Source organism: Eleginops maclovinus, chromosome 7, assembly GCF_036324505.1.
Source record: "Eleginops maclovinus isolate JMC-PN-2008 ecotype Puerto Natales chromosome 7, JC_Emac_rtc_rv5, whole genome shotgun sequence".
NCBI classification, from domain to species: domain Eukaryota; kingdom Metazoa; phylum Chordata; class Actinopteri; order Perciformes; family Eleginopidae; genus Eleginops; species Eleginops maclovinus.
In genome coordinates, this window is record NC_086355.1 from 21,426,638 (window position 1) to 21,453,583 (window position 26,946).

Sequence of the window (26,946 nt, forward strand, 5' to 3'; positions counted from 1 at the left end):
AGCCAATCTGCATATTGTTGTTGTTTTTATGGAGGTTAGACAGGGTACTGGCAAGTGGGCCTTTTGCTTTGGCACTTGAGACTACTGAAATACATCCTTTAAAACATTCATTTATGTCTAACTTCTGCATCCGGATTTATTTCAATTTGGTTTGTACCTGAGGGGGGTTGACTCAACAGGGTCAAGTAGGTTGAGCTCAATTCCACAAAGCTTTGTCAAGCTAAATTCCAAATGTTTTAGTCAGAAAAGTGAACTGTTAGACTATGGACATATTTCTCACTGCTCTTGAGTAATGTGCTTTTTCTTTGCATTCATTCAAGTCTTTTTTAACAGTCTGTGTGCTCATTTACTTTTGCTATTAGGCCTAATAATGTTGGAGCATTTCAAATAATGAAGTAAGAATGAGAGGATCAGTGATGATGAAAGCCTGGTAAGGACTGCTACACAATTGTGGGTCAAGTTGCTTTCTTTCGGTCTTTTTGACCCTCTGCGTATACTTTAAACCAAAAATAATCCCAAAATGGTGCATTTGCTGTAAATTGGGATGTAGGGAGTACTGAAACCCCTGCCCACTGCGCTCTCAGCAAACACACCTGTGCAAACCCAAGTATAATAGCTGCTTGTTAGGCTTACGGTTGGAGGCCCTACTAACCCTAACCATTGGAACGATTTACCGTCACCAAACCCTAGTTTAAATCCCTCTGGTCAAAGCCTTGTTAGCATATTGGGTGGTTTTTCCAAAGTTGTGTTTCACATAAAAAAAATCCTCATCCTTTTAGATACCTTTGTGTAAAGCTATCATGATTTAAGGTAACACCAGATTTGCATAATTCATCTACAACTTTGATTTCAAACCTAACCATGTACTACAACGGTTTCCAATTTCCCTTTCAAGTTTAAAGACATTTTGAAGGTTGGTATGTTCCTGGTGTTATTTGAGTATATAAGGCAGACATTTGAACTATTTTCTTATCTGATTACCTAGTGGAATGTATTTTCTCCACCGTTTTCATAAATCATATCTTGTTTGAAAATGTGGAGCCGTTTATCTCGGGATACAACATGTTGTCAGTGGTTTGCAAGACATGAATAGGATTTGTCATTCAATTTACTAAAATCTTGTAATCTCTCAGGTTTCCCTTGATAAGTGGAAAATGCCAAAGATGGAAGAATACAATTCATTTTTCTAAATTGCCCAGGGGCGAACTATTTACCGTAATCCTTGCATATTCATGTATGGTAACAGAGTAAAGGATATGTATTGTGGAGCCCGCTGACAGCTACCTAGTCCACTAGACACTTTGTCCTTGTAGTCCTCTAGATTGCTGAACTTTCATGGGGAATTAATGTGAAAGTGTCACATTTTAGAGAAGCTGTGGAGGCCGAATTGTTGTATTTGTTAAAGAAATGGCTTATTTTTCTGTGATGTAGTGTCAATGTTATCTGCAAGTAGTTTTTTAAAGGCAAAACCACTGCTATGAATACAGTACATTTTAAATAAAGAAGAAATGCTGACCATGACCACAGCCCACATTCATCTTTTACTTTATCTGTCCTCTTTCAATACAAGTAGAATAATGGTGTACTACTGTTTATGCCAATGTAGCTTATAAATGTTACACTGAAGGTCAACTATCACATTGATGAAATGATTATAAAATAATGCTTTTATTTGTAAAAGGTTGTTACAGTTTAGAGTGCTAAACATAGTACTTGACTTTATCCCGATTCTAAGACATATCAGCATATTTGAAATACTTTCTTTACAGATGATGTGTGTGGTGTTGTCCAGTGGTAAACAACCGTAATGTAAATGGTCTTGGAGTTAAATGGGAACATATTCTGACAAGCTAAACATTGCCTCACTCTCAGAGAGTGGGGATATTTTTTCAGACTGTATGCGTTCAGACATTCAGTCTTTTTAGTGAAGGCCTGAGGTTGAAGCCACTTTTAACTCACTTCTCCCTGCTGCTTTTCCAGGTGGAATATAGGCAGACACTCCGGAGGCACCTCGGAGACGCACATTTTCCACTATGAACCGCGCCTTCAACAGGAAAAAAGGTGAGCAGAAATAACCAAATGCTCATTGAGTTAATGGTGTTTAGCATGGCCTGTTATAGCTGCAGGAACTGACTCTTTCAGACGTCTTAAAGAAGAACTGTGGGGTATGACAAACTCAGACTTATCTTTGCTATGGGACCATTTATACTGCAAGAAAACTATCATATGAAGTTATTTTAACACTTACATTTAAGGCTGCCTGAAAAAAAAAAGTACATTATTTCAGTAGTGTTCATCTAAATGTTATAAGACATTAATCGCGCCACCAATTGACCAAATTAAGATACATTTCATCTTGACAAGGACCACTGCTTAGCATTTCTAAACAGCTGTATATAGTCTGGCTCTGGAAATAACTCCCAGACGTTAACTGGGTTATCTCAGCCTTGGAATCAGAACGTCTGCAATACATACTGGGAGTGTTGGGTTCTAAAGAAACATGTTCTAGGCAGTATAGGGTGTCTAATATAAATTCTCCCCTGTTGCGTTGTCAGGAACGTAGGATCCAATATGCGCTTGAAACACATTAGATAATAACAGTTTTCTTATCCGTCTCTATTGTGTCTACCAATCTATCGGAGGTTTTTTCTAAGTTCCTTTTCATAAACTATTATAACTTTCAAATGAAATGTCTCTATACAACAGCAATAATCCTAAAGAGCTTTTATATGAATGAAACCCTTTTTTTTGACAAGAAATGTTCTGGTGTACTTATCTCACATTTAAATTTGAATCCTTTAACCCCCACGTTTAATGAATCTACCATCTCTGAACTGAGGTCTGGAATGACCTTAGTATTTGGTCTTATTTCCTTTTCTTTATTTTACACAAAAACATATTTAAGAGATCTGAAAAGATGATGCCTGTGCTACAAAGCCAGTTCCACAGACCCAGGGTGTCTTTTTGTTATCTGGCTTCACTAACCCAAACAAGCCTGACTCCCGCCAAGCTTTTACACAACTTATCAACTAAGTCAACCTAGGTTTACCTAATTAGGCCATTAGAATGCTCACATACAAATGGGTTGGGGCTTTTGCACAATTTAACCACAAACTATAATATAAGACACATACAAATGTATCCTATTGTCACAAACAGCATCAGTAATATACTTTGCAATGCAATGCAAACTACTCCAATGTGTCGCCTGGCAACATACGGCACTAGAAGCTGCCACAGATAAGTCAGTCAAGTATGGTAGGCCTCCCAGGTCTTGTCATCGGGGTCTGTAAGTGAAAATGTGATTTAGGACCTTCTTGAGCCAACTATTATATTAGGCGTCCAGCTAATAGAGTTGTAAAGTCCTGGGATGACCTGGTTCATTTTTTAAGCCCCGTGCAATTCATTAATTTGGCAGGACAATAATCTCTTCACACTTGAAAGCTCCAGATGAAAAAAACAAAACGGTGTGATGTTTGTGTTTATTATCCTGGCTGATCAGATGATTTCATTATTTGGATAAATATCACGTACTGGGTGACTTCAAAGGCTGTATCACCGACACCGGATCCCTATGAAAATAACCCAAAGGGACATTTTTATATTCCGTAAAAGCTGTGAAAGACTAAAGAGCTGTCAAAATAAGGAGAAAAACAAGCCATGCATTCACATTTTGGACATTTAAGGTGGTTGTGCAACGCTGCAGAGTGTTGAGGTGACCCTGCCATGAGAAAGGATATTTGGGAGTGCAGTTTGTGAAACAGCTTGAAGTGTTTTACCACCATCTGTCCTGCTCCCTCTGGTGCTGATCAACAGACCTGGAGGAGCCTTGGACGGCGTTGGAGAAAGTGTCCGTGCCCAGGTGGTGCGATGGGCTTGATGATGTTTGGGTGTTATAATTCACTTTTACCCAATCAACTCCATTAAAAAAAAGCTAAAGAGGGTAATGAGGGTGTATAGTCCCTTTGCACCTCATATTAAATTTCCTCTTGATTGCGCATGATTGAAATGGCTCCAGTCCATTCCTTTTCGGTGAATTCTAGTTGATACCCATGCTGTATATTTGCCTGTGCCTATATTGTGGGGGCATTGTGAAAAAAGGTAATTGTTGCTTAAACTAGGCCAGAAGCAGACAGATAATAAGAGCCCCTGCAGAAAGGAAGTAGAGTTAAATATACACTAGGGCAGGGGTGCCCAACCAGTCGATCGCGGTCTACCATTAAAACTTCCAACTTGTGTTCATTAGAATGATTTTTGACAATATGTGTGTAAAAGAAGAACTGCTGACCATTTTGCCTTTGAAAGGGCACGCAAGAGGCACAGATATTTTTCAGGTTTTTATGGAATTCGTTAGTAAGAGCAAGTTGCCCCTCTTCAAACTCATCTCCATTACAACCGATAGGGCTCCAGCAATGATTGGACGTACTGCTGGGTTCATTGGATTGTGCAAACAGTCTGAATCTTTCCCGGATTTCCTGAATTACCATTGTATAATTCACCAGCAAGGGTTGTGCGGGAAGATTTTAAATATGAAAGACGTGATGGATGTGGCTAACAAGATTGCCTGTTCTGTTCGGGCCAGGATTCTGCAGAGGTGATTATTCCGTGCGCTGGAGGAGACCGGTGCAGAACACACAGATCTGCTGCTGCACACAGATGTAAAGTGGCTCAGCAGAGGTACATTTCCGGAACGGTTTTCTGAATTGTTGCCCGAAATTAAAGACTTTCTGAAACGTTCAAACCATGCTGAATATGCACAGCTAGAAGACAGTCAGTGGCTCTTGGATTTAGCCTTTCTTACTGATCTGACTGAAAAGCTCAATCACTTGAATCTAGAGCTGCAGGGTAAGAACAAACACATCATCAACATGGTCAGCTCCGTGAACACCTTTAAAAGCAAGTTACAGCTGCTATCAAGCAGGTTGCAACAGTGTGATCTGCGGAACTTTCCACACATGGACACAGAACTTAAGCGTCAGGGCAAAGACTGTGCGGAGCTTGAGAGTGCACGTTATGATGATCAAGTGCAAAGCATCTTGTCAGAATTTGACAGGCGCTTTACTGACTTTGCATCCATTGAGCCTGTTGTCAGTTTTCTCAGTTTTTCATTTGGGGAAAATATAGATGTGGATTGTATAACGTCCAAAGTGGCATCACTCTTCAACCTGGATAGTGGTGCTATTGAGAATGAGATCCTCACACTAAATAATGACATTGAGCTCAAATCAAGAGCTACACCTGACACAAATGTCCAATTCTGGAATCTAATGCAGAAAGAAAAGTACCCCAACCTCAGACAAGCTGCAAAGAATTTGACTGCACTTTTTGGATCAACATATTTGTGTGAGTCTGCCTTTTCACATGATAAATCATTAAGTCAAAATACAGATCCACCAGGACTGATGACCACCTTGCTGCCTGCTTACGGCTGGCACTCAGCTCCTACTGTCCGGACTATGAGAGACTAGCTTCCTCCTCTCAGTGCCAGAAGCCCCACTAAGGTAGAGAACCACTTTTCCAACTTGAATTAGGCATTGTATTAATTGGGTTGTATGTTGTTGTGTTGTTACGGGCCAGTCCTAGGCCTTCTTGTGCTTATTCTTTGCACGACGTACATTTACTTCAATTAACGTATTATTATTGTTAAAACTTGATCTTTGTGTCAGAACATTGTGTTATTATATAGGTCCACAATTAATTGTGGCTACGCTATGGCTTTCAATATGGCTTGGTAGATCTCGACACACTATCAACTTTAAAAGTAGATCTTGGTTCAAAAAAGGTTGGGCACCCCTGCACTAGGGTATATAGTTCTCTCTATACTTGCGATGCATTTCTCTACAAATTTAAAGAACTGAACCCAGTCACCCCCAAAAGTTTGTTGAAGCCCTTTTTTACAAACAGGACAACAGTTATCTGGACAGTTATCTGAAATCTAAATCCCAACAGATGCCTGACCCTAAGGCTTCTCTCTTAATTTCATTTCTTGTTGTTACAGTCAGTCTATAGTTAATGGATCCAAAAGGTCAACAAAAGATAGCTTTTTCTCCCAGAAAGGTTTTTTATTTTTTATTTGAAAGCATATGCCAAAATATACAAAATATCTGTGAGCATTCATGTGCATGCTTGGTATATTTAGCTCCTGGCATGCATGCTCAGTGGATCTCAGTAGTATTTCTTTTAGCCATAACAACATGACTGTAGATGAGCAGATTAAATGTCACTTTTAAGTTTAAACTTTAAAGATTTTAATTGAACAATGTGAACAAAGGCCTTTAAATGAGGTTTGGTTTTTGAACTTGCTGGTATCTCGAACTGGAAGATAAGAAGATGCTATAATTGCTCCTCTGGGCAGGACTTTGAATCATATTAGAATAGATTTAGACGAGCCTGGTAGATTGTTTCTTGCAAAGATTTGATTCCTTTGAAAACATGACTTTTCAGTTTCTTCCCAAATTTGACTTTGTGGATGAAATGTCTAACATCAGTCAAAGACATAATTTTATATTTGACATTGTGTTTGCATCTCACAGCCTGAATAATACTTTACTTGCACTCAGTCATTTCACATTTCACTGAATGATTTATGCTTTGTCTTTTCGGTTATCACAGTAATATACAAATAAAACATAAATATATGGGTATTTTTATCAGTATTTAACCTTTGTTGGACTTTTTATGAAGTATTTAGTACAAGATATATCCCTATTCTGTGTGACTCATTTTAAATCACTTCAATGCAACTCATTATTACAAGTTGTATCCTACTTTATGGACTTTATGGTCAACACATCTAAATTACACTTACATTACACGTCACTTGTTAGATGCTTTTATCCAAAGCGACTTCCATACATTCCATACTGTGGGCAATCCCCACAGGAGCAATTTGGGGTGAAATGGCATGCCAAAGGACACAGCAACATGCTGACTGCAGTGGGGATGGAACCAGTGATCCCCTGATCCGAAAATCAGCAGCTGAGCCACATCCTCCACACAAGTTGATGGATAATCACATACTGTCAAGTCATTTTCAAGCACAGTGAGAAATTCAATCAAAATGGACCAATTGAAGACCTAGATGCTTTGAATTTGAACAAACACTAATCATCAACGTAAGAACTGATCATACATTGTTAATGCAAAGAACCTAGGAACCATCCATCTAGTTTTAATGCAAATAAGGACAACAGGAACGTTAATAAATGAAACACCATTTATTTGATTGAGTTAATTAGGCAATCTGTGTTGAATTGGTTCCCCGACAATAAGCCTTGCTAGCTAGCCAACAACAGTTATCATAACCTTTGGTGAGGGCAAAGCAGCTGTGTGTGATTTGAGACAACATTACGCAGTGGAAATGTTCACATTTATTTTAAGTGTGAGACATCAGAAACAGCTTCAGTCTTGATTTATTTAGTTATACACACAAGCAGGTGGTTTTGGATGAAGGCTACAGGATCAGCTTGTGTCTCATTTATTGGTTTTTACATCATGATATGTAATAGCAACAATTAAGCCTCGTGAAACAGTCAACATAAAGTTCACAATGTGTGTAAAAGGTTTTGGTCTTCCCAATGTTTTGCACCTGTCATGCCTGCGTCTGCTCCTCTTGGCTGTGAGAGTGAAGCCTGTCTCTGGCAGCAGGCCCACTCCCCTGATTTACCTCCCTCTTTATCTTTGTAGCTGGCTGTGTTCTGTGGGCCTGATCAGACCGAGCAGGTAATGCCAATAGGGATTTTGATCATTTTTATCTCTGTCTAGGACGTGACTTGCACTGAAGAGTTGGACAGAGTTTTTTGTGATCCATAGAGAAGCAGTTTAGAAAACAGAACTCAGACTAGAAAAGTGCACTTATTGGACTGCAGATCTCCCCGGGCTAATGTTCCTTCTCCATCATAACAAGCCGCGTATGGTATTTATCTGCAGATGTTCGAGTTCAAAATGAGACAAAACTTTTCTTCTGATGACTGTTATTTAGTCACATTGAAGGCCAGACTTGTTCCAAGGCTTGTGTTTATCCCAGCCAAGCATGGAAATGTACATTGTAAAAGCAAAGGTGACAATGAATAAAACAAATAAAACAGTAGACTAACATATTTAATAAAGAGGATAGTACACTAAATAAAATACAAATCTAATCAGTACACATCCAAAGAAGAAAAGATAAGTAGCAGTGTTATAAAAAGTAAATGAACATAAAAAAGAAATGAAGAAGCAGCCAGTACAAACAGTTGTAAAAAGTATATATACACAGTGTTATTTTTAATCAGTTGATCCTGTAAAGCCCCTACCGACTGGTCAAGAGGATAGAAGAGTCTGCAGTCATTGATGGTATAATACAGTCAATAAAATAGTTATTTGAATATAAAAAAACAGGTCATCAGCATACAAAGAGGAGTACAATAAATATAACATTAGCTGTGGAGAAAAAGAAACACAATCACAACCATACACATGATGTTCCTTACATCTGATAAAGTTAATATAATATCCTGTACCTATAAGGGGAGCGACCATAGGGGAAGGGGAGGGCTGCCCAAGGGCCCACCCTCAGCAGGGACCATCTACTGAGCCACCAAACACCGATCAGCTGTACCATTATGACCACTGACAGGTGAGGTGAATAACATTGATTTTCTCTCTATGATGGCACCTGTCCGAGGGTGGGATATTTAAGGCAGCAAGTGAACACTTTGCCTTCAAAGTTGATGTGTTGGAAGCAGGAAAAATGGGTTGGCGTAAGGATGTGAGCGACTTTGACAAGGGCCAAATTGTGATGGATGGATGACCAGACGACAGAGCATCTCCAAAACTGCAGCTCTTTTGGGTGGTTCCACGTCTGCAGTGGTCAGTACCTTCCAAAACTGGTCCAAGGAAGGAAAACCGGTGAAGCGGTGACAGGCTCATGGGCTCCCAAGGGTCATTGATGCACGTGGGGAACAAAGGCTGGCCTGTGGGGTCTGATTGCTGAAACAATACAAAGCATCAGAACTGGACCACAGAGCAATGGAAGAAGGTGGCTTGGTCTGTTGGATCACATTTTCTTTGACATAATGTGGATGGTGTGATGCTCCGGGCAATATTTTGCTGGGATACATTGGGTCCTGCCATTCATGTGGATGTCATGTGGATGGCACCACCTACCTAAACTTGTTGCAGACCAAGTACACCCTTTCATGGAGACGGTATTCCCTAATGGCAGTGGCCTCTTTCAGCAGGATAATGCGCCCTGCCACACTGGTGAAATTGTTCAGGAATGGTTTGAGGAACAAGACAACAAGTTTAAGGTGTTGACTTGGCCTCCAAATTCCCCAGATCTCAATCCAATCGAGCATCTGTGGGATGTGCTGGATAAACAAGTCCGATCCATGGAAGCCCCACCTCGCAAATTAGAGGACTTAAAGGATCTGCTGCTTACGTCCTGGTGCCAGATTCCACAGCACACCTTCAGAGGTCTAGTGGAGTCCATGTCTCGACGGGTCAGGGCTGTTTTGGACGCAAAAGGGGGACCTACACAATATTAGGTGTCATAATGTTGGACCACAGGTTTGTATTACAGCTGGAGTTAGAAAATTAGAAAACTCAATATTGGATAAAATGGCACAAAAAAGGCGATATTCTGAACAGACACTGACGAAACTAACAAAAAAAGAAGGAAAATATGTAACTTCAAAAATACTCTGTTCAGTACTAGGCTTTATGGGAAATGTGGCCTGTGACTACAATATTGAACTTTGAAGCATTATATTGATCCTTTCCCCCTTTGCCCTCTTGTGGGTTGTTTTTTGTAATCTAGCTAGGCTGGGAAATGGAGAAAAAAGTAGCCTGCAAATCGACTGCATTAAAAAGCAATGAGCAGGAGGGTAAGATAAGTTTAATTGCATCCTGTGCTCCTCTTACATTTTAGTTCTTGAGGTCTGAGGCTTAAACATTTATAAGAAAAAGAGGTTTTCACCATGAAGCAGAGGAGGATGTTTTAGAGAAGTGAAGGTTGTGGAGGTTATCTACACATTATCAGCAGTCCTGAGTTGGAAAGTGGTTTATCAACCACTTGTCAATTAAGGTGTTAAGCTTGAACATTTCTTTACCAATATTATCATTGTAATTAATGTCAACAACTTGTATTATGTGACCGCTCCAACAACAGTGAATCCAAAGGCATTTCATTTTTCTTAGTCCCATGGATTAGATATCTAAAGAAAACCTTGATGATTTAAAAAAAAAAATAATAAATGACATTTGGCACATAATATATCCACTTTATTTAAATAAGCCGATTAGAATTTGTTGGACGAAAGTCAATGTCTTTTTGGGACATAACTTCATAATTCATACCCTGATTAAGAACCTGGGAAGAGAAATGGAAGTATATTACAACTTGACGAATTAGCTGAGGCATACAAGGCAGTAAACCTGACAAGCTACATTCTGTCTAATGACCTGGAACATGTCCAAACAAAGACAATGGTCTTAAAAACACATCTGAAAGAGAAAGCCCCCCACCATGTTATTATGTTATTTTACCTATTATATCTGCAAATGTACAACAGTTGGTTTGCTGATTGTTGGTTTGGATTCTATTTAAGACGTTTGCCGCAACATTTAAGGGATAATTTGCAGACCTTGACACAAATCCTTACCAATTAATTTCACATAACATACTGATGTTTGTACTGATTGAATAATTTCCATTATGAAAAAAATAGTACATGTTACTGAATAGCAACAGCAACTGCCATAACCCATACAGTGTTCCCTGAAGTGTTTACTTCCTGTCTGTCTTCTTCTGTGGATTTCTCTGTCGTCTAGCTCTTTGTGTCTTATACGTCTGTCCTTTTTCTCTTGTCCTTGTATTTAAACTCAAAAAGTATTCTATAATGTTTTCTGAAGGGAAGAAAACAAATGTTGTTTTTCAGCCACAGCTGATGTTGAATTGATAAGACTTGCTGAGTGTCCATATTGACCAATCAGAATTGTGTTTAATAAGCCATTTAAAAAAACTAAATAAATCATGTGTAGTCAAAGATTGATCTAGAAAATGTGAACATCTGAGAATCCTTGGGGTGTGACAACAAATAAATACAATGTTGTATGAAGGTGGCCTTAAAAGATGTATATAGTAAAATATAATGTTTATTGCAGTGCCACTACTGTACATACAACGGGTTACAGAACAGTTGAGATAATGAGAAATTGCTACACGTCCAGTTCTATGTCACAATGTCCTGGTGATGTATTAAGAAACTCCCAGACTTATTAATTCTATTAATGATTGCGAGCACACACACAGTGAAGCCACATTGTGTGTTTTTCTGAGCTGGAGAAATCCTTTTTAATTTCATCGAGGTCAGTGCAGTGTGCTGCATCATATCTGAGCTAATTGACTGCAGTAATACATATTTCACAATTATGTCACAGCAACAGATGGTAGCTGATGATAAAGCATGTTAGAGCAGAAGAATAGCCCAGATATAACGCTCCAACGTGCTGGGATTAGACACAAGACGGGGACAGTGCACTGGTCTGCATTCTATAACAGCTAATTTTTCTCTTTATGTATACCTCTCTAGAGCTCTCCTTCCTCTACCAATTACAGAACAAACTAAATGTTAAGTATAACCGTATTGAATATAGGGTTACGGTTTCAGTTGCTTTATTCCCCCTTGATATCTTGTCATTTGTCATATTTTCAAAATGTTCTATAATAAGTAGTGCTGGGCAACGATTAACATTTTTAATCGCGATTAATTGCATAGTTTTCTGTATTCCTCATTGTTATGCGCACAATTCAATAATTTATTCAAAAGTAGTGTATTGCGCACTTTTCTTTTAAAAGTACTGCTATATGAACAAAAGCGCAGTAACATTTGATTTGCAAACACTTTTAACAGCGATATTCCCTTTACACAGTTGCAGTTAAAATATGTCTCGTAAATCTCAACTTGAACATTAATTTATGTAATCAGATTAAATATAAAACCGTCTGGAAGAGATTTAAAATGTCCATGCCAGAGTTCGGTAACTTTCTCCATGTTTCTGTCCCCGCCGGTTCTTTTCTGTTTCGGTTCTTAGGGCCGCCCCAAATACTCTCATTGGTCGAAACGCTTGATGACGCCCATCCTAAGCCAATATTGATCAACATCCCACCCCATGTGTATTCAGAATCAGTGAGCAATGGACTTTCAAAAATAATAATGTTAATAAAAAAACTATTAATTTGCGATAAAATAATTGTGGCCGTTAATAAATGAATGGTTAACACAATAATAACGTGTTCACTTGCCCAGCCATAATAATAATATAAATATTATATTCAACATCATCATCATCATTATGAATCTATAATTACTGCGACAAAATAGATTTCCTACTTGGTGTTTATTTTCTCACTTTTGAACAAAAGCCTTATTTGAGAACTCTCAGGATCTGTGTGTCAATGACAGCAAGTGAAACCGAGCCAACTAAAAAGTGATTGGATGGATCATTCGGGAATGCTCATGGACACTTATTCATTAAAATTGTGACATTCATATCATTTTTAAACAGTTTTTTATTAAGGTCAGATGACCTCAATCCATCATTGTGATGGGATCGGCAGAAAGCGCTCATTCAGAAAATTAGATTGCTCGGGATACACAAGTCTTTTAATTTCTTGGCCTTGTAAGTTTTAATGCCGGACAATATAAAGACAGTCTGAAGGATGTTTCGGAAAAGTACTATGCTCAAGAAGTAATGAATGGTTAGCAATATGATTGGAAATCAGATACATTTATGGTGTATTTTTTTCCTAAATGTAATTAAGGTATGGATAATTGGAAGGACTCTGCGAGGGAAAAGGAGAGTCCGGAGCTTTATATTGTGTGTCATTGCCTGAATGTCGTTTTGCTGCTTTACAAATCCATGTGTCCACGATCCTTGAGCGTTTCTTTTCTTGCCTCTCTGTAATCCGTATTAGCATTGAATGGACCAGAAATATTTTTAGCATTTGATCCCCCCCATTAAATTGAGTGAACCCTTTCAAGAGCTTCTCGGCGTAATGGAGAAGTGGCTTGAAATAAACTTAAGGGAGAAATCACATTTGCATTAATCCAGTACAGAAACCCTTCCTTGTGATATTCAGTTTTTACTGTCAGAGAGGTTCAGTCAAGCTGTATATGCATACTACAGCGTTGTTGTTTTATGGGGTGCAGCCCAGGAGCTTGGCCCCGTTAATAAGACATTAACTCCCATTGAAAGATGCCTTGTGAAAATTTGAGGGGGGTTTAAAATATTGGCAATCTGATTTGTTGCCATGCATTTTAATGTGTTCAGCATTTGTTATCAATGTGGACCATATATCAAATTAGGCTCTTATTTATTGACGGTTAATTTTAATGACTGTCGAGAAGACTTTATCCCATGTAGAGACAGTCTGCCGTGTCCTGCTATTGATTTAATGCTTAAACATGTGTGTGTTTATACAGTTATTCAAGTCTAATCTTTGCCTTTATACTTAAACATGTACTACAATGCTCTGCAGAATACTGAACCCTGCTTTAATTGTGATGTTTGGTTTTGTTACCAATATGCACTTGTGATTTGATTTTGCTGATATAATGCAGGTATATAGAGGCACATGTTGAAAAAGTGAGCTCCCTCCTGTTTTATTGCATTGAATTCCAAATTGTCAAACAGTTGTTGACAGTGTTGCCAACTCCATAGTAAGGAAAGTAGCTATTGGCTGTCCCTTAAAGTTACTGGAAGTCGCTAAATTACCTCATCGCCTTCTTTGCATAATTTGCAATTTGACTGTAATGGACTTTGTAGGAGAGAAAAAGTGGGAAAAAACAGCCTTAATATGTTTCAAACTACAAAAAGCTTCCTTTTGTTGATCTTAGATTATTTTTTATGTTTACCATTGAAATAGGCCCATCACTTGAGGACTTTAAGTCTTTGTCTAGAGTCTAGACAAAGACATAAACATAAATCAATTGTGTCCTGTATTGTTAAACTTTAGAATATCACATTTAATCAAAAGACTGTTAGGTTGGGCTTTATCTGGGCTTGGGACCAGCAATGTGAGAAAAAATCTACTCTCGCCGACGGCTTTGTGCATGCGCAATTCATTTGCAGTCAACACCAGAAAAGTATCCAATGACATCAGAACAAGTAGCTAGATATGTCGCTACTTTTGATAAAAATTAGGAGGAGATGGCGACACTGGTTGTTGACATATGAACATACAGTATGGAGTATGGAGACATATTTAGCAAAACTGCTCTTTTTCTGATAACTGCTAATACATTTGTTTGTTAATCGGCTGTTTTCATTTGTGCCTATATAATGAAGAATAAAGTGCATCACTCTGAATATACTGTGCCCTGCTGTAGTTAGGATATTTGCTTGTATACCTGTGTGGAGGTTTGATGTGGTCATTACCATATATAAGATATGCTGACATAGTAAGTAGCCTTGCGTTTTTGCAGCTTTGAATATTTATTCACAAGTTATTCAATTGTAAGTGTCTTATGATAAATCCACATATTTACTGTAAGTTTGCATGATACAACTTTATGTCCTGGATAAACTCAGTATTGAGTGTTGACTGCTACTTTGGAAGATGCCACCTCCACCCCCGCATTTGTCCCTGGGTGCAGTATATTAGCTACCCACTGCTCCTAATAAGGATATATGTGGAGACTAACTTTCGGTGTGCGGTGTGACGATTAAGCAGGATTTCATTTAAATCCTCTATTTCCATTCCACTGTCACTGTTCGGATTCTACTATTTATGTCAAACATAGTTGACATATGGAACTAGATGGATATTTTTTTCCCCCTTACATTTCTAAATGCTTCTCCTCAAAGTAAGACATGTCCTATTTGGCATCAGTTGAAGTGTGGTCTGGTCCCCTCTGCTCTGAGCCACTCTGTGTTTGTCTCCTGCGCGATGAAGAACTGTGCATGACCAGCACATTCATTGTGTGTCATTGATTGAGCACTGCAGTGAATTAAGCTATTGCCTGCCCACTTCTGGAGACCCTATGGAAAAGATTGTGTACTTACAGTGCAGCACTCAAGCTCTATGGGAGCTGAGCTGGGAGAATTTTAAGAGGGCAGACCACAACACGTATTCATTGAAAAATATATTCTTTTACATAGGGTTGTTTTTGTTGTTATATCAGTAGTAGTAGTGACAGAAACTATATGTTACCATTTATCTGTATTTACCAGTTTCTCACCCGATCTGCACAGGTGAAAAGGCAATAAAATAGACTATTAACAAATAAACATGTTTTTGTTTTTTTTGGTGGTGCTTAATTCGGAGAATGCCAAACGCTTTTTCTTAGACAATTGTTTAAAAAAATGTAGCTGCTTTGACAGCGTGTTGTTGGCCATTTGACTTTTTCTTTTTAATTATTTAAATGATTTTCAGTAAGGTATTATCTTTGACCTTACAGTATTTTAGGTGAAAAAACATATGCATGGAAGCATATGAGGACCAATGTATGTAAACAGACAATATGGAGCCTGGGGACGGAGGTAATACAATAACAAAACAACTTTTTTTGAGATAATAGTCTCCAGTTAACGAGAAAAACACTTTTTTATCAACAAACCACATTTCTTTACCTTCCAAGGTTGGATCAACCTCATCACGCGCACCACTGGTTAGCATGTATAATGCATGTGCCCTCTCCCCAAGCTCTGCACATTTTTCACCCACAACGGTCCTTCGGGAGCCTATCTCATTGACTGTGAATCCCCTTTATCACCTCAGTGCCTGGATCCACAGTAGAATGTGAGATAACGGGGAAAAACAACTGTTAGCTTGTAGATAAGGAGAGATAGTTAGTGATAAAGGTCTGATGGATCGAAACATCAATAAATCCACAAACGACTCTCTCTTTTCCCAAGTATACAACGGAACAAAGACTTGGTAGGCCTGCGGTGCAGTTTTTGCAACACAAAATGTGTTGTTTATTTAAAAAAATAGTTTCCAACATTTTTGGTTTCTGAGTCATAGCTTGGAGAAACTTTATATCTGATAATATGCCGTTGATGTGAACTGCTCAACGCTTCATGTGAATAGAGTGGTATTTTACAGCATTTAAACTCCAGAGCCTTTTTAATTAACCAAAGCAAAACAACTTCGCTGTTGTTTCTCCATGAAAAAAACGGTCTTCTGTCTGCTCTTCGCAATTAGAGAATCTACCTTTGTGAATCATTATAGATTCTATTCCACAGTCTTGCTATGTAGTAAGTCATTCATTTTTCACCAATTTGTTCATCAAATGGGGCCCCACAAGACACTGCAAACATAACAAGCAGGAGAAATAACACGAACAAAACAAATAACTATAATACACCTCCATGCATTTTAAAAAAAGTCAAACTTTTTCTAAACAAATATGAATGCAATCCATTTCCTGCCTTACAGCTACTGAACATTACATCTGAAGCACAGCAGTGCCTTAAACGAATCAAACACAAAGCGGCCTCCTACACATTGGGGGGGAAATTAAAACAACTGAGCCAGGTGAAACTCTTTGTCTGTAAAACAGTTAATGTAGTCTGCATTCATCAGACAGAACAAAGTTTCCGGTTTCCACTGCCTAACACATTTCAACTACAGACAGACTTCTGTTTTTTTCTCAGGTTAACAGGGACAAAGAGCTCTGCATGGAGAATACACAATATCTAACTCACAGAAGTAAGTTAGGTTGCAGAAGTTCCACAAGTAGGATTCTTTCTGCCAGTCAGCAGGAGGTTGCTCCACTGGTTGTAAGAAGAAGGCAGATTGTATAGAAGTCTACAAAAACATGACCTTACTTCACAGTTCATTTGAGTGCTTCAGTAACTATTTCCTGACAAGTTTGTGATCTCATTTGCGATTGTTGAATTACTTATTCCTTGCAGAAGGATGTTAATTTAGTAAATGATGATCCAATCTTGATTAAAATAGACAATAAAGCTGGGTTTAGGACCCGGTTTGCCCCCGTGATTAACAGGTCACTACAACATAGTATCATAGTTAGGGATTTCAGTTCTTCAAAGGTGATTTTAACATTTCGTTTGCCTAATAATATGTTTTGCTTTTCGTGTCCTTACTGGTTCCAAGATACCAAGTTGGGAAAAAAATGAAATGCCAAAATACCAAGGCTGTCGTACAGACACTAATGAGTGATGTCACAGTGACCACATACTCTTCTTATATACAGTCTAAAATGAAATAATTTAGATATATATATTTAAACGAGAGAAACAGAGGTAAACAGTATGCCTCTTGTATTTGAAGTCTTACAGATTTTGATTGTCAGGATCGGAAATGATAAAATACTCATTTTAAAAAACAGCAAAAATGTGAAAGGGGAAACATGACGTCAACTATGTTTAGTAACAGTAGTTGCTGGAGGGTGCAAGCATAAAGTACATGTGACCTTTATGCTTTCACATCTTTACTGGTCCCGCAGGAAGCAGGAAGACATACGACAGTCATGTCGCCTAGAGACATGCCTGCAGTACACTACAGTGTGTCAGAGAAGCATTGACACTTCCCAGACTGTCATCCGTGAATTGTCCCTCATTTTCATCCAATACCTGACAACTCAACCACACAGTGACCTTCAGACGCCACGACTCATCCTAATACTTCAACAGTTACTCTCTGCGTTTGGCAACCCGGACAGCACATTTTATGCAGCAAAGTGGGAGAAATAAGTTTGCCCTCCCCCACCAACCCTCCTTCTTTTAATCAGTACAGTGTGTGCTGACACCTTAAAAAACAGATTCAGTCTACCTGCCATGCCCCTGTGTCAGCCCTCACCACTCTCCTACTTCCTCATTTTGGAATTTACAATTTATAACCCTCCTTAGTGGTACAAGAGAGGAAGAGATGCATCATCCTTCGATCAACTTTCATTCAAGAGCAAATTGATTACACCTCGGAGTTGCAAGGTGCAAGCAAGGGATAATCTCATTGCACAGCTGTTGATTAAATTCAAAAAGTACACAATGTGAGTAGAGGAAAGGATCCGAAAAGAAGTTACCAGCTCTGCATTCTTATTTCCTGCTGTCAAATGGACTTCGGTAGAATTGAACACGACAAGCCTTGGTTTCATGTAAATAATATGACAGCTAATCCAAACATAAGCAATCACAATTAAGCAAATGCAGGCCACTAAATGAACACTAATTAGAAGAGACTTGGAATTCATTAAGCTACTTAGCCAACAACATCAGTGTAAACAAAAGCGTTAGCATTAGCAGAGGACAAGATGAAGTGTGTTCGCATCACCAAGTCTTGATTACGCGACTGACCTACAGGAGCCGAGAGCCCCCAAGGTCACTGCCATGGATCTCTTGTCCCGGGATTCATTAGCAGGCCGACAAGTCATTTATGAAAAGGAAATGAAGTAGGAAATGGATGCTTAATCAGTGGATCATTAAGAAATGTTGAAAAACATCACCCATAGTGACCTCAGACCCACTGCTCATTTTGCCTTTGTGGTAATTATCATAACTTTTGTTTCATTATTTCATTGCAATTTGTCAATCATTTTAGACGTAATGGCTACAAGTTTTTTTCAGTTTTAATAAGTGCGTTTCTGAAGAAATACTAATGTACTGAGGTTATGGTTGGACGATGTGTTCAAGTTTTCCAACCGGCCATCCTCAGCCTAAAGAAAATGTGTCAACACATTTAAGAGAAGACTTCCATAACCATATCTGCAGGGCAAATGAGGGCGGGAAAAGTAAAACGCACCATCCCCCGTCACCTAATTGCCACTTTTAATGTGCCCTTGAGAACTTCCTGTAGCCCCCTGCTGTGCAGTGAAGCTACTCAGTGACCAACCAATCAGACTGTGATTGCACTGGAAACGTGTAAATGTGTTAGAGAGGGAAGCTGCGTATTTTTCAGTGAAATCAACGTGGTTAAACAAAGACTGAAAAATGTTATCTTGTAAAAAGGAAAGCTTTGATCAGGTCCATTTTGATATTTCTCTTTGGTTTGGAAAGCTCCTCATGTAATTCCAATGTCTGTCCCTAACTTCCTTTATCTGGGAGGTTTTTCTTTATTCTATGATATTTATTCCTTGCCCGTGTGAGATTAAAACACTGATACTGATGATTTTGCCTCTGTCGATGTTCTTAAATGAGACCATTGATTCTGATTTATTGATCGAGCTGTTTTTTTATCGTTTCAGACAAATCATGGATGCACACCCCGGAAGCGCTGGCTAAGCATTACATACCCTACAATGTCAAGGTATGTTCCACCATCAGACTGTTGCAGAGCTTTGTGTCTGTAAAATATTTCAAAAACATAAAACCCAGGAGAATATTGCTGTTAAACAACGATGACGCTTTGCTTTTCCCCACATTGAAATATCGAATCCATCCTTTTGTTGCTCCCATCTTTTTGATCAATTGCCAGCTTTCTGTCAGGCCTATCAAACCCATGCCTCGGTCCATGATGCATTTCTCCTGAGACAACCAGGTCATTTGTTGCAACTCAGGATGACAAATTAGTTTTCGTATTTGCATGGCACCTGATGAAACCACCATATTGCCCTGCACCTTTTACCCCTTAACATCGATTTAATTTCTCAAGTTAAATCATTTAAACATACTTCATGATATGGAAATGTAATGGTTTGTTTTTTATTCGAATGCCATTGAACATCTGACCTGTAATCTTTTTCCGCATTTTGACATCAAAGTAGGCTTGTACATTTCAATTTCACTCTAAAGTACGCAATTTAACAGGTCAGACCTCATGAGCCTAGCCTTCAAAGAAGAAAAAGACGAGTTTGCTCAATCAAAGTGACAATTGAGTTGTGGTAGAGGGTTACCTTTGATTGACAAAACTCTAATATATTTTTCACAAAGTTTTGGAAATCAAAGGTAACGTCCATTTGCTGTTGCGCACCATAAGCAAATTGACAGCAACACTGTTGACCTTCATTTTTTCTTGTCTAGTTTGACAACCTCACTCTGGTTCCTTAAGTGAGGACCTTTCTGTCTGGAATGTAAAGTTGAGATTCCGAGGTTACCGTAAGCCTTACATTACGAAAGTTTTTGCTCGCTAGCTTGCTTGTAAACCTGTCCTTTAAACTGCCAGTTACATGTCTGTGTGTTGCAGATGGTTAAACCCACATGATTCTTCATATTGATCATAATTAATCATTATAGCAGCTGAACCTGTTATTGTTATGAGTGGTTCATGGCACCCCTTGCTAGTCCTATTAAGTTACATAAAGAGATAGTCATGCCTCCTAATCACCAGATTTTCCACCATGGCTTATTTACAGTCTGTAATAGTGATATTACATCAATCAACTAGGCTCAGCAGTTAAGAATTGGAAATTAAAATAAAATATAAAAATTCAGCAAATGCTTAAATATCGACATCAGGTAAATCCCTCAGAAAATAAACAACTTTAAAGGTCCATGGTTTAGGGTTAGGGTAAGGGTATTTAATTTGTATTTTGGACAAAAGGAATATGATATATGGATAAATATAAGTAATAATTTGAAAATGCCCCAAAAATCCCTTTCCAGCATTATGCAGTTCTCCAAGACTTTCTCAGGGTTGGCAGCTTTGCTTCAGTCTGAACTGTTGTAATATATATTCTAGTATTTATCTTCTGGAGCAGCTGTTTTCTCCGCTGTGATGGGGGAAGGTTGCACTCGTCAAACTTTAATTGAAAGGGTTTCTCTGAGTTTCAGCCTTCCTGATTTGTTAAGTTATGAATGAGTGCGGAGTGTTTATGTGAAGTGACTCACGCTTCTGTCAAAGCCAGTCAAAAAAGTTCCTGACACGAATAGAATTTGAAATTAGCCACCGCACTGGAAACAAGGCATGTGACAAAACGCTTTCAAAGAAGTATTTTTTAAATATCCGCAATTCTTGATGGAGGATAGTGCTGAATAACTTGAGGAGCACTTCCCTGTCTGACAGGGTTTTCTGCTTAATTTCGGCAAAGGGTTTCTCTCCTGTGAGGCGATGGATCTGTCAGCCTACGTCCTCCTGGTTTTTAGAAATGTTTTGAAGGGAATGTGAAAGAGCTCCAAAATAACTTCCTTACAGTATGCAACTAGAAAGTACCACTGGCAGAAGACACCTCTCTAATATCAAAGAATATTGTCAGTTCTCTTACTGTCTCCAAATTGTCGGCTTCTACTTAAGAGTTGCCTTTCTTCGTACATTTGCTAAGATCTACAGCACTCATCACTAAAGGAATTGGAGGGAATGAGGCAGCCAGATTCTCCGTGCTTTAAAGCAATCAGAATTTCGGTTAGTCATTAACTGCATCTTGTAGCTGTGGTAAAAAAAAAAGAGAAGGACCCCTCAAGAAAAGACAGAATTCTTAAATGATTCGATCTATTCATTCAACGAGATCATAAAACTTCTCTTTGTCTTGAATCATTTTTGATTTGATGGAACCACTAAACTACCTGCTGTATTTGACCTCTTCTGATCCTGAAGGTTTCCGCCCGGGCTTTCTGGAAGTAAACCGAAGATAAGGTGTGATTTATGTGACGTGACTTGTAGTGAAAAGCTGGGCTGTAGGTACAAATATGAACTCTAAGGTCATATTCTCTCTGTTTTAAAATAGAATACCTACATGGGGGGTATTTCTTCGGTTCATTTAGCATGTGTTCATTCGTGACTGTGAGTACTTTCAGGGCCACAACAAAAAGAACCAAATTATTCAGAATTTCTTATAACCAGAATTAAGATGGTGAAATTAGAATGTTACAGTTACCATTTTAGGACTGCAACTTCAGATTATTTTCATTACCTCATTAATCTGTTGTGTGTATGTTTTAATTAGTTTCCGTTATTGTTTAGTCGATAAAAAGTCAGTAAATAATGAAAAACTGTCATTTAAGTTTTCCAAAGCCCATGGTCAGATGTGGAAATTGTTTGTTTTGTAGACCAGTTTACAAAGATATTTCATTTGAATTAATTATCTAAAACCAATGAAAGAAGCTAATCCTCACATTTGATGAGCTGGAACGACATTAATCCTGATCATTTCTGGTTCATCTACAACACATTTAAGAGTGTGGTACTTTCCTAAAAACATGGAATGAGTAATGTGTTTTGGTAATAATAATTTAGAAAGATTTCAAATTCTTGGACTTTCTTGTAGAGAGTTTTACGCGGTGATCGATTTACAAATTGCCTGGAACGAACTGCTCCATTTTAAATCAAACTTGGGGAAACTGTAATTGAACAGCTTACTGAATAAATTGGATATGGAAACATTCAAAAAATATGTTGGAGGTGGGATTAAAGGAGCTTCAACACAACCCCAGCAGGTGGCTTCAGCACAAATCTTTGCTACAGCCCTACTTATAAGTCTCAGAAAGAATAGGTTATCCATATGCTCTGCTGTGTTTCTCTGAAGCTACGTCAGCTGCAATGATCAGTTAATTCCTTTATAAGTCATTGGACAGAATATTAATCACCATCACTTTTTGAGAACTCATTAATCAACTGAAGTTTTTCAAGAAAATTGGCAAACATTATCTTGTGCCAGCTTCCCAAATGTGAAGATTTGCTAGTTCTCTGTAAGACCATGAACTGGATATCTTTTGGGTTTTGGGACCAAAACATTTCATAGGGCTGTGGGGGACTTGCAAAAGACAATCCTTTGTGAAACCAGGATTTATCTGTTTTTAATGTAATACGTTTTATGTTCATGAGGTAAGATTTCATTATAGACTGTCATCTACCTGAGCCCCTCTGATTTAATGCTCTGACAGGCACTTGTATCTGGCTGCTGTACAAAGCTGCCATTGATGCTTTTGATGAGTTTCCATTGACCTTTGCATTTAGCAAATGCAACTGACCTCACAGATGACATGTTGAGAGGTTTCTGAGCAGGCTGGATGTCTAACATCAACAGTCATATCACATTCTGAAACCACTGTAATTGCACATGACATAGATCCTGCTCTTTCTAGAGTAGTGTCAACAAAAAGGATAAAACCCTTCAATCAATGGAAAGCTGTGCAAGGACGATGAGCTGAGGTCAATCAAGATATTGTTCAGATAAGGCTACCATGGAGAAGCCATTTTTGACATGTTTGTTAAAAAGATAAATAAATGAAGGGTTTACAGTCCCACTGAAAGCATATACCTATTGAGATTTATCACCAATACATTAAAGGAAATGCTGTTTGTTTTACATGTATAAGGTAACTTGTTTTTCTTCTGATGAATACAAAAATAAATATTGCAGTTTCTAACTTATATCCTGCATTCATCTATATTTTTTGGACACATAGAGACAGTGCAACAAGTTGTAAACACACAGTTACTCATTGTATCACATCACAAAGTTGACTTTACCATCTACTATGGTAGGTACCAACTACACTTAAATGAACATATTTTACCGTGATGTGATTTTAATTTTAAATGAAACATGTTGTTTCAGGCTAAACTCACATTGTAGCTGCTCCGTCAACACTCACAACAAAGTCATGCAGACATGAATAAAGCAGCGACTGTATTCGCCATACCATGGACAGTCTGCGTGCGGTTTGTAAACGTATAACTTTTCTCCAGTTTGTGAATAGATATGAGGAGCTGGGGGCTCTGTGTGCTAACGGTTAGCGGCTGCCGTTTTGGTTTTCTGATTAAACGTCAGTAACAGCAGGTTGAGATCCTTGTCACTGATTGGCTTATGCGAAAACGCGTTACGCTAATTTGACACTCGAGTTGAAAAAATGGAAGTTGCGCGCCGCCCGAGCGAGTTCACATCTCTCTGCGTCTTTACATGTAATCGCGGCGCGCCAACAAAAATACATCGCATCCAGTCTGAATGCACCATTTGGGTTTGGCCATGTAAACATGTTCCATTTTCACTCAGAATGTTAACACTTGACAATAAAAGTTAAATGTTTCGCAGTGACATAGCCCTCATCTTTTCTATTTGCCTGATATTTTTGCATTGGAGGGTGTAGAGTCCCCTTGAATGCTCATTGCGGGGGCGGCAGGGTCAGGAGTGGTGTGTCTCTTGACTGGACGCACCAGGTGATGGATGAGCCCCGAGGCTTAGTCTTACGTTCTGGAACCTCCCTAGTCACCTCCCAGAATGCACTGGTCAGGAACATGCAGTTCTATTCTGGGCATCTGTCAGCGGCGCGCTCATACGTGTTATGTCCTGAAGTGTGCAGAGTACATTTGTCACAGCAGTGCTGACACTTTGGTACACAGCCTCCATCTGTTTCTGGTACTTTTGGTAACTGCCGTGTTGGTTCACCTCCTTTCATTCAGACATGTTCTATGTACATTACTTACTGTATTTATAAAAATACTTGTTTTAATCCTTTCATTTTTAGTTTATTGTAATTAACATGCATCATCCCACTTTCATGCTAATGGTGTCCATGTTCATTAAATTCCAAGAAATCACTTATAAAGAATACTAGCATTATTACACACATTATACATGTTTGTTTAACAGTGAACACGCATTAAACATACATTTCCACATTTGAAATCTGATGCATCTTACAGAGATATAAGTAAAGACAAGATACTCCAGGCAAAAACATGTTTTTCTCTTCTACTGGTCAACTCTAAAAGTCTGTGTTTTCTATACTTTCATAACATGAGGAATGTAACACCTCAGCTCCTGTCCGTTTACTGAAACTAAAACATCCAAAACACACATTTAGATGTTTTATTTGACAAACTACGTTTTCTGTTGTAGATTTGTCAAAAATGTACAAAAAGCTGTCACTAAATGATGCCTGTTAAACATATTGGAGTTAAGATTTCAGTAATGTGCAACTACCGGACCCCCACATCACTAGGGGTAGTTTAAGATTTGGTAAATATGGATTCTTTTAACAGCTTTTGACACTATTTTCTGCTTCAAATCTTATCTGTAAAAAAAAATTAAACAATCAGTTTGAACCTGGTATTATCTAACCTTTATGAAAGGTATGCGAATGAGCACAAATCAAACATATTTGCATTTTAAACACAACTGATACCCTTTTCATTTGGGTAGTCTCTTATAAACTCATGGTTTCAACTCCATTCCCCGGGCATGTAAACAATAACACAAACTGAACAAATAATACATTATGTACATGGTAACAGGATGCATATGGTATTAACAGAAAAAAAAAACACCTTTTATCACCATAGAACAATACTAATATCTGGGAATTTTTTAATTTAGAATCAAAGAGTTTTTTGTTTGGCTTTAATGGAACAAGTGGACCGGTAGAGTACAAGGACATATTGCCTCCAAACCAAGCTTTGGGATTAAATGGTTGTTAGTTAAGCCAAGTCACGGAGAGCTTCACAGACTCCGCTGTGTGGGAGAAACAACCCCCGTCTGTCTGAGCTGTTTGCTAAGTTCCAGTGGGAGACATTGTTATTCTGTTTTCCCAAACCTTTAAGGGGCTGACACCAGTGTTTATGAAGTCTGATATTGGAACGGGTTACACACATTAAGCCCAGGGAGGCATTGAAGCAGTGTGTGTGACTGCGACAATCACTGCATCTGCTGCTGCTGCTGCTGCTGCTGCCAGATGGAAACACCATACCCGGGCTCAAAGGTTAATGGCTCCATCTGTTGGACGCTGGCAGAAGTGCTCTGTGTGTGTGTGTGTGTGTGTGTGTGTGTGTGTGTGTGTGTGTGTGTGTGTGTGTGTGTGTGTGTGTGTGTGTGTGTGTGTGTGTGTGGAGGACATTTTTGTATGCCTCTGGAAGTTGTGTTCATGAATAATTTGACACAAATGTGAACAAGTGGTGTGTATTTATTATGTGAATTAATTTGAACACAGAAAAAAAAGACCAGATGATATTGAGTTAAAGTTCACCAGTGATTGGTGTGTTCATTCTTTATGCAGTGAAAAATATCATCCTCTACAATTTATGAAATACATTTTTAAGTAAAGGAGGCTTATGGAATACCATGTACCTCCATCCATCCATCTATCCATCTCCCACTTTTCCGTCAGGGTCGCGGAGGTAACAGCTCCAGCAGAGAGCCCCAAACTTCTCTTTCCCTGGCCACATCAGCCAGCTCTGACTGGGGGATTCCAAGACGCTACCAGGCCAGCGAAGAGATATAATCCCTCCACCTGGTGCTAGGTCTACCCCTCGGTCTCTTCCCAGCTGGACGTGCCTGGAACACCTCCCTAGGGAGGCGCCCAGGTGGCATCCTCACTAGGTGCCCGAACCACCTCAACTGGCCCCTTTCAACGCGAAGGAGCAGTGGTTCTACTCCGAGTCCCTCCCGGATCACTGAACTTTTCACCTTATCCCAAAGGGAGATGCCAGCCACCCTGCGGAGAAATCCCATTTCGGCCGCTTGTATCCGCGATCTCGTTCTTTCGGTCATGACCCATCCTTCATGACCATAGGTGAGGGTAGGAACGAAGATGGCCCGGTAGACAGAGAGCTTTGCTTTCGGGCTCAGCTCTCTTTTCGTCACAGCGGTGCGGTAAAGCGACTGCAGTACCGCTCCCGCTGCTCCGCTTAGGCTACCGGCCCATCTCACACTCCATTGTTCCCCTCACTCGAGAACAAGACCCCGACATACTTGAACTCCTTCACTTGGGGTAAGGCTTCATTCCCTACCTGGAGTGGACAGTCCATCGGTTTCCTGCTGAGAACCATGGCCTCAGATTTGGAGGTGCTGATCCTCATCCCACCCGCTTCACACTCGGCCACGAACCGATCCAGTGAGTGCTGAAGGTCACAGACCAATGAAGCCTTTAGGACCACATCATCTGGCAAAAGCAGTGGTGCAATCCTTAGCCCACCGAACTGCAGACCCCCTCCCCCACGACTACACCTCGAAATCCTGTCCATGAATATCACAAACAGGATTGGTGACAAAGCGGAGCCCTGGCGGAGGCCAACCCTCAGCGGAAATCGGTCCGATGTGCTACCGAGGACCCGGACACATCTCTCGCTTT

At 39.2% G+C, this 26,946-nt stretch overlaps 1 protein-coding gene across 6 annotated transcripts in view; it reads left to right on the top strand.

Moving 5' to 3' along the window:
• The window catches only part of LOC134867673 (PTB domain-containing engulfment adapter protein 1), a 118,028-nt gene that overhangs the window by 71,464 nt on the left and 19,618 nt on the right, over window positions 1–26,946 (top strand). For all 6 annotated transcript variants that reach the window (XM_063888407.1, XM_063888411.1, XM_063888408.1 and 3 more), the window contains 2 exons: window positions 1,981–2,061; window positions 19,191–19,252. In XM_063888407.1, the coding sequence (XP_063744477.1) occupies window positions 2,034–2,061; window positions 19,191–19,252 (90 nt within the window). In that variant the 5' untranslated portion in view covers window positions 1,981–2,033. The remainder of the gene's footprint in view (window positions 1–1,980; window positions 2,062–19,190; window positions 19,253–26,946) is intronic.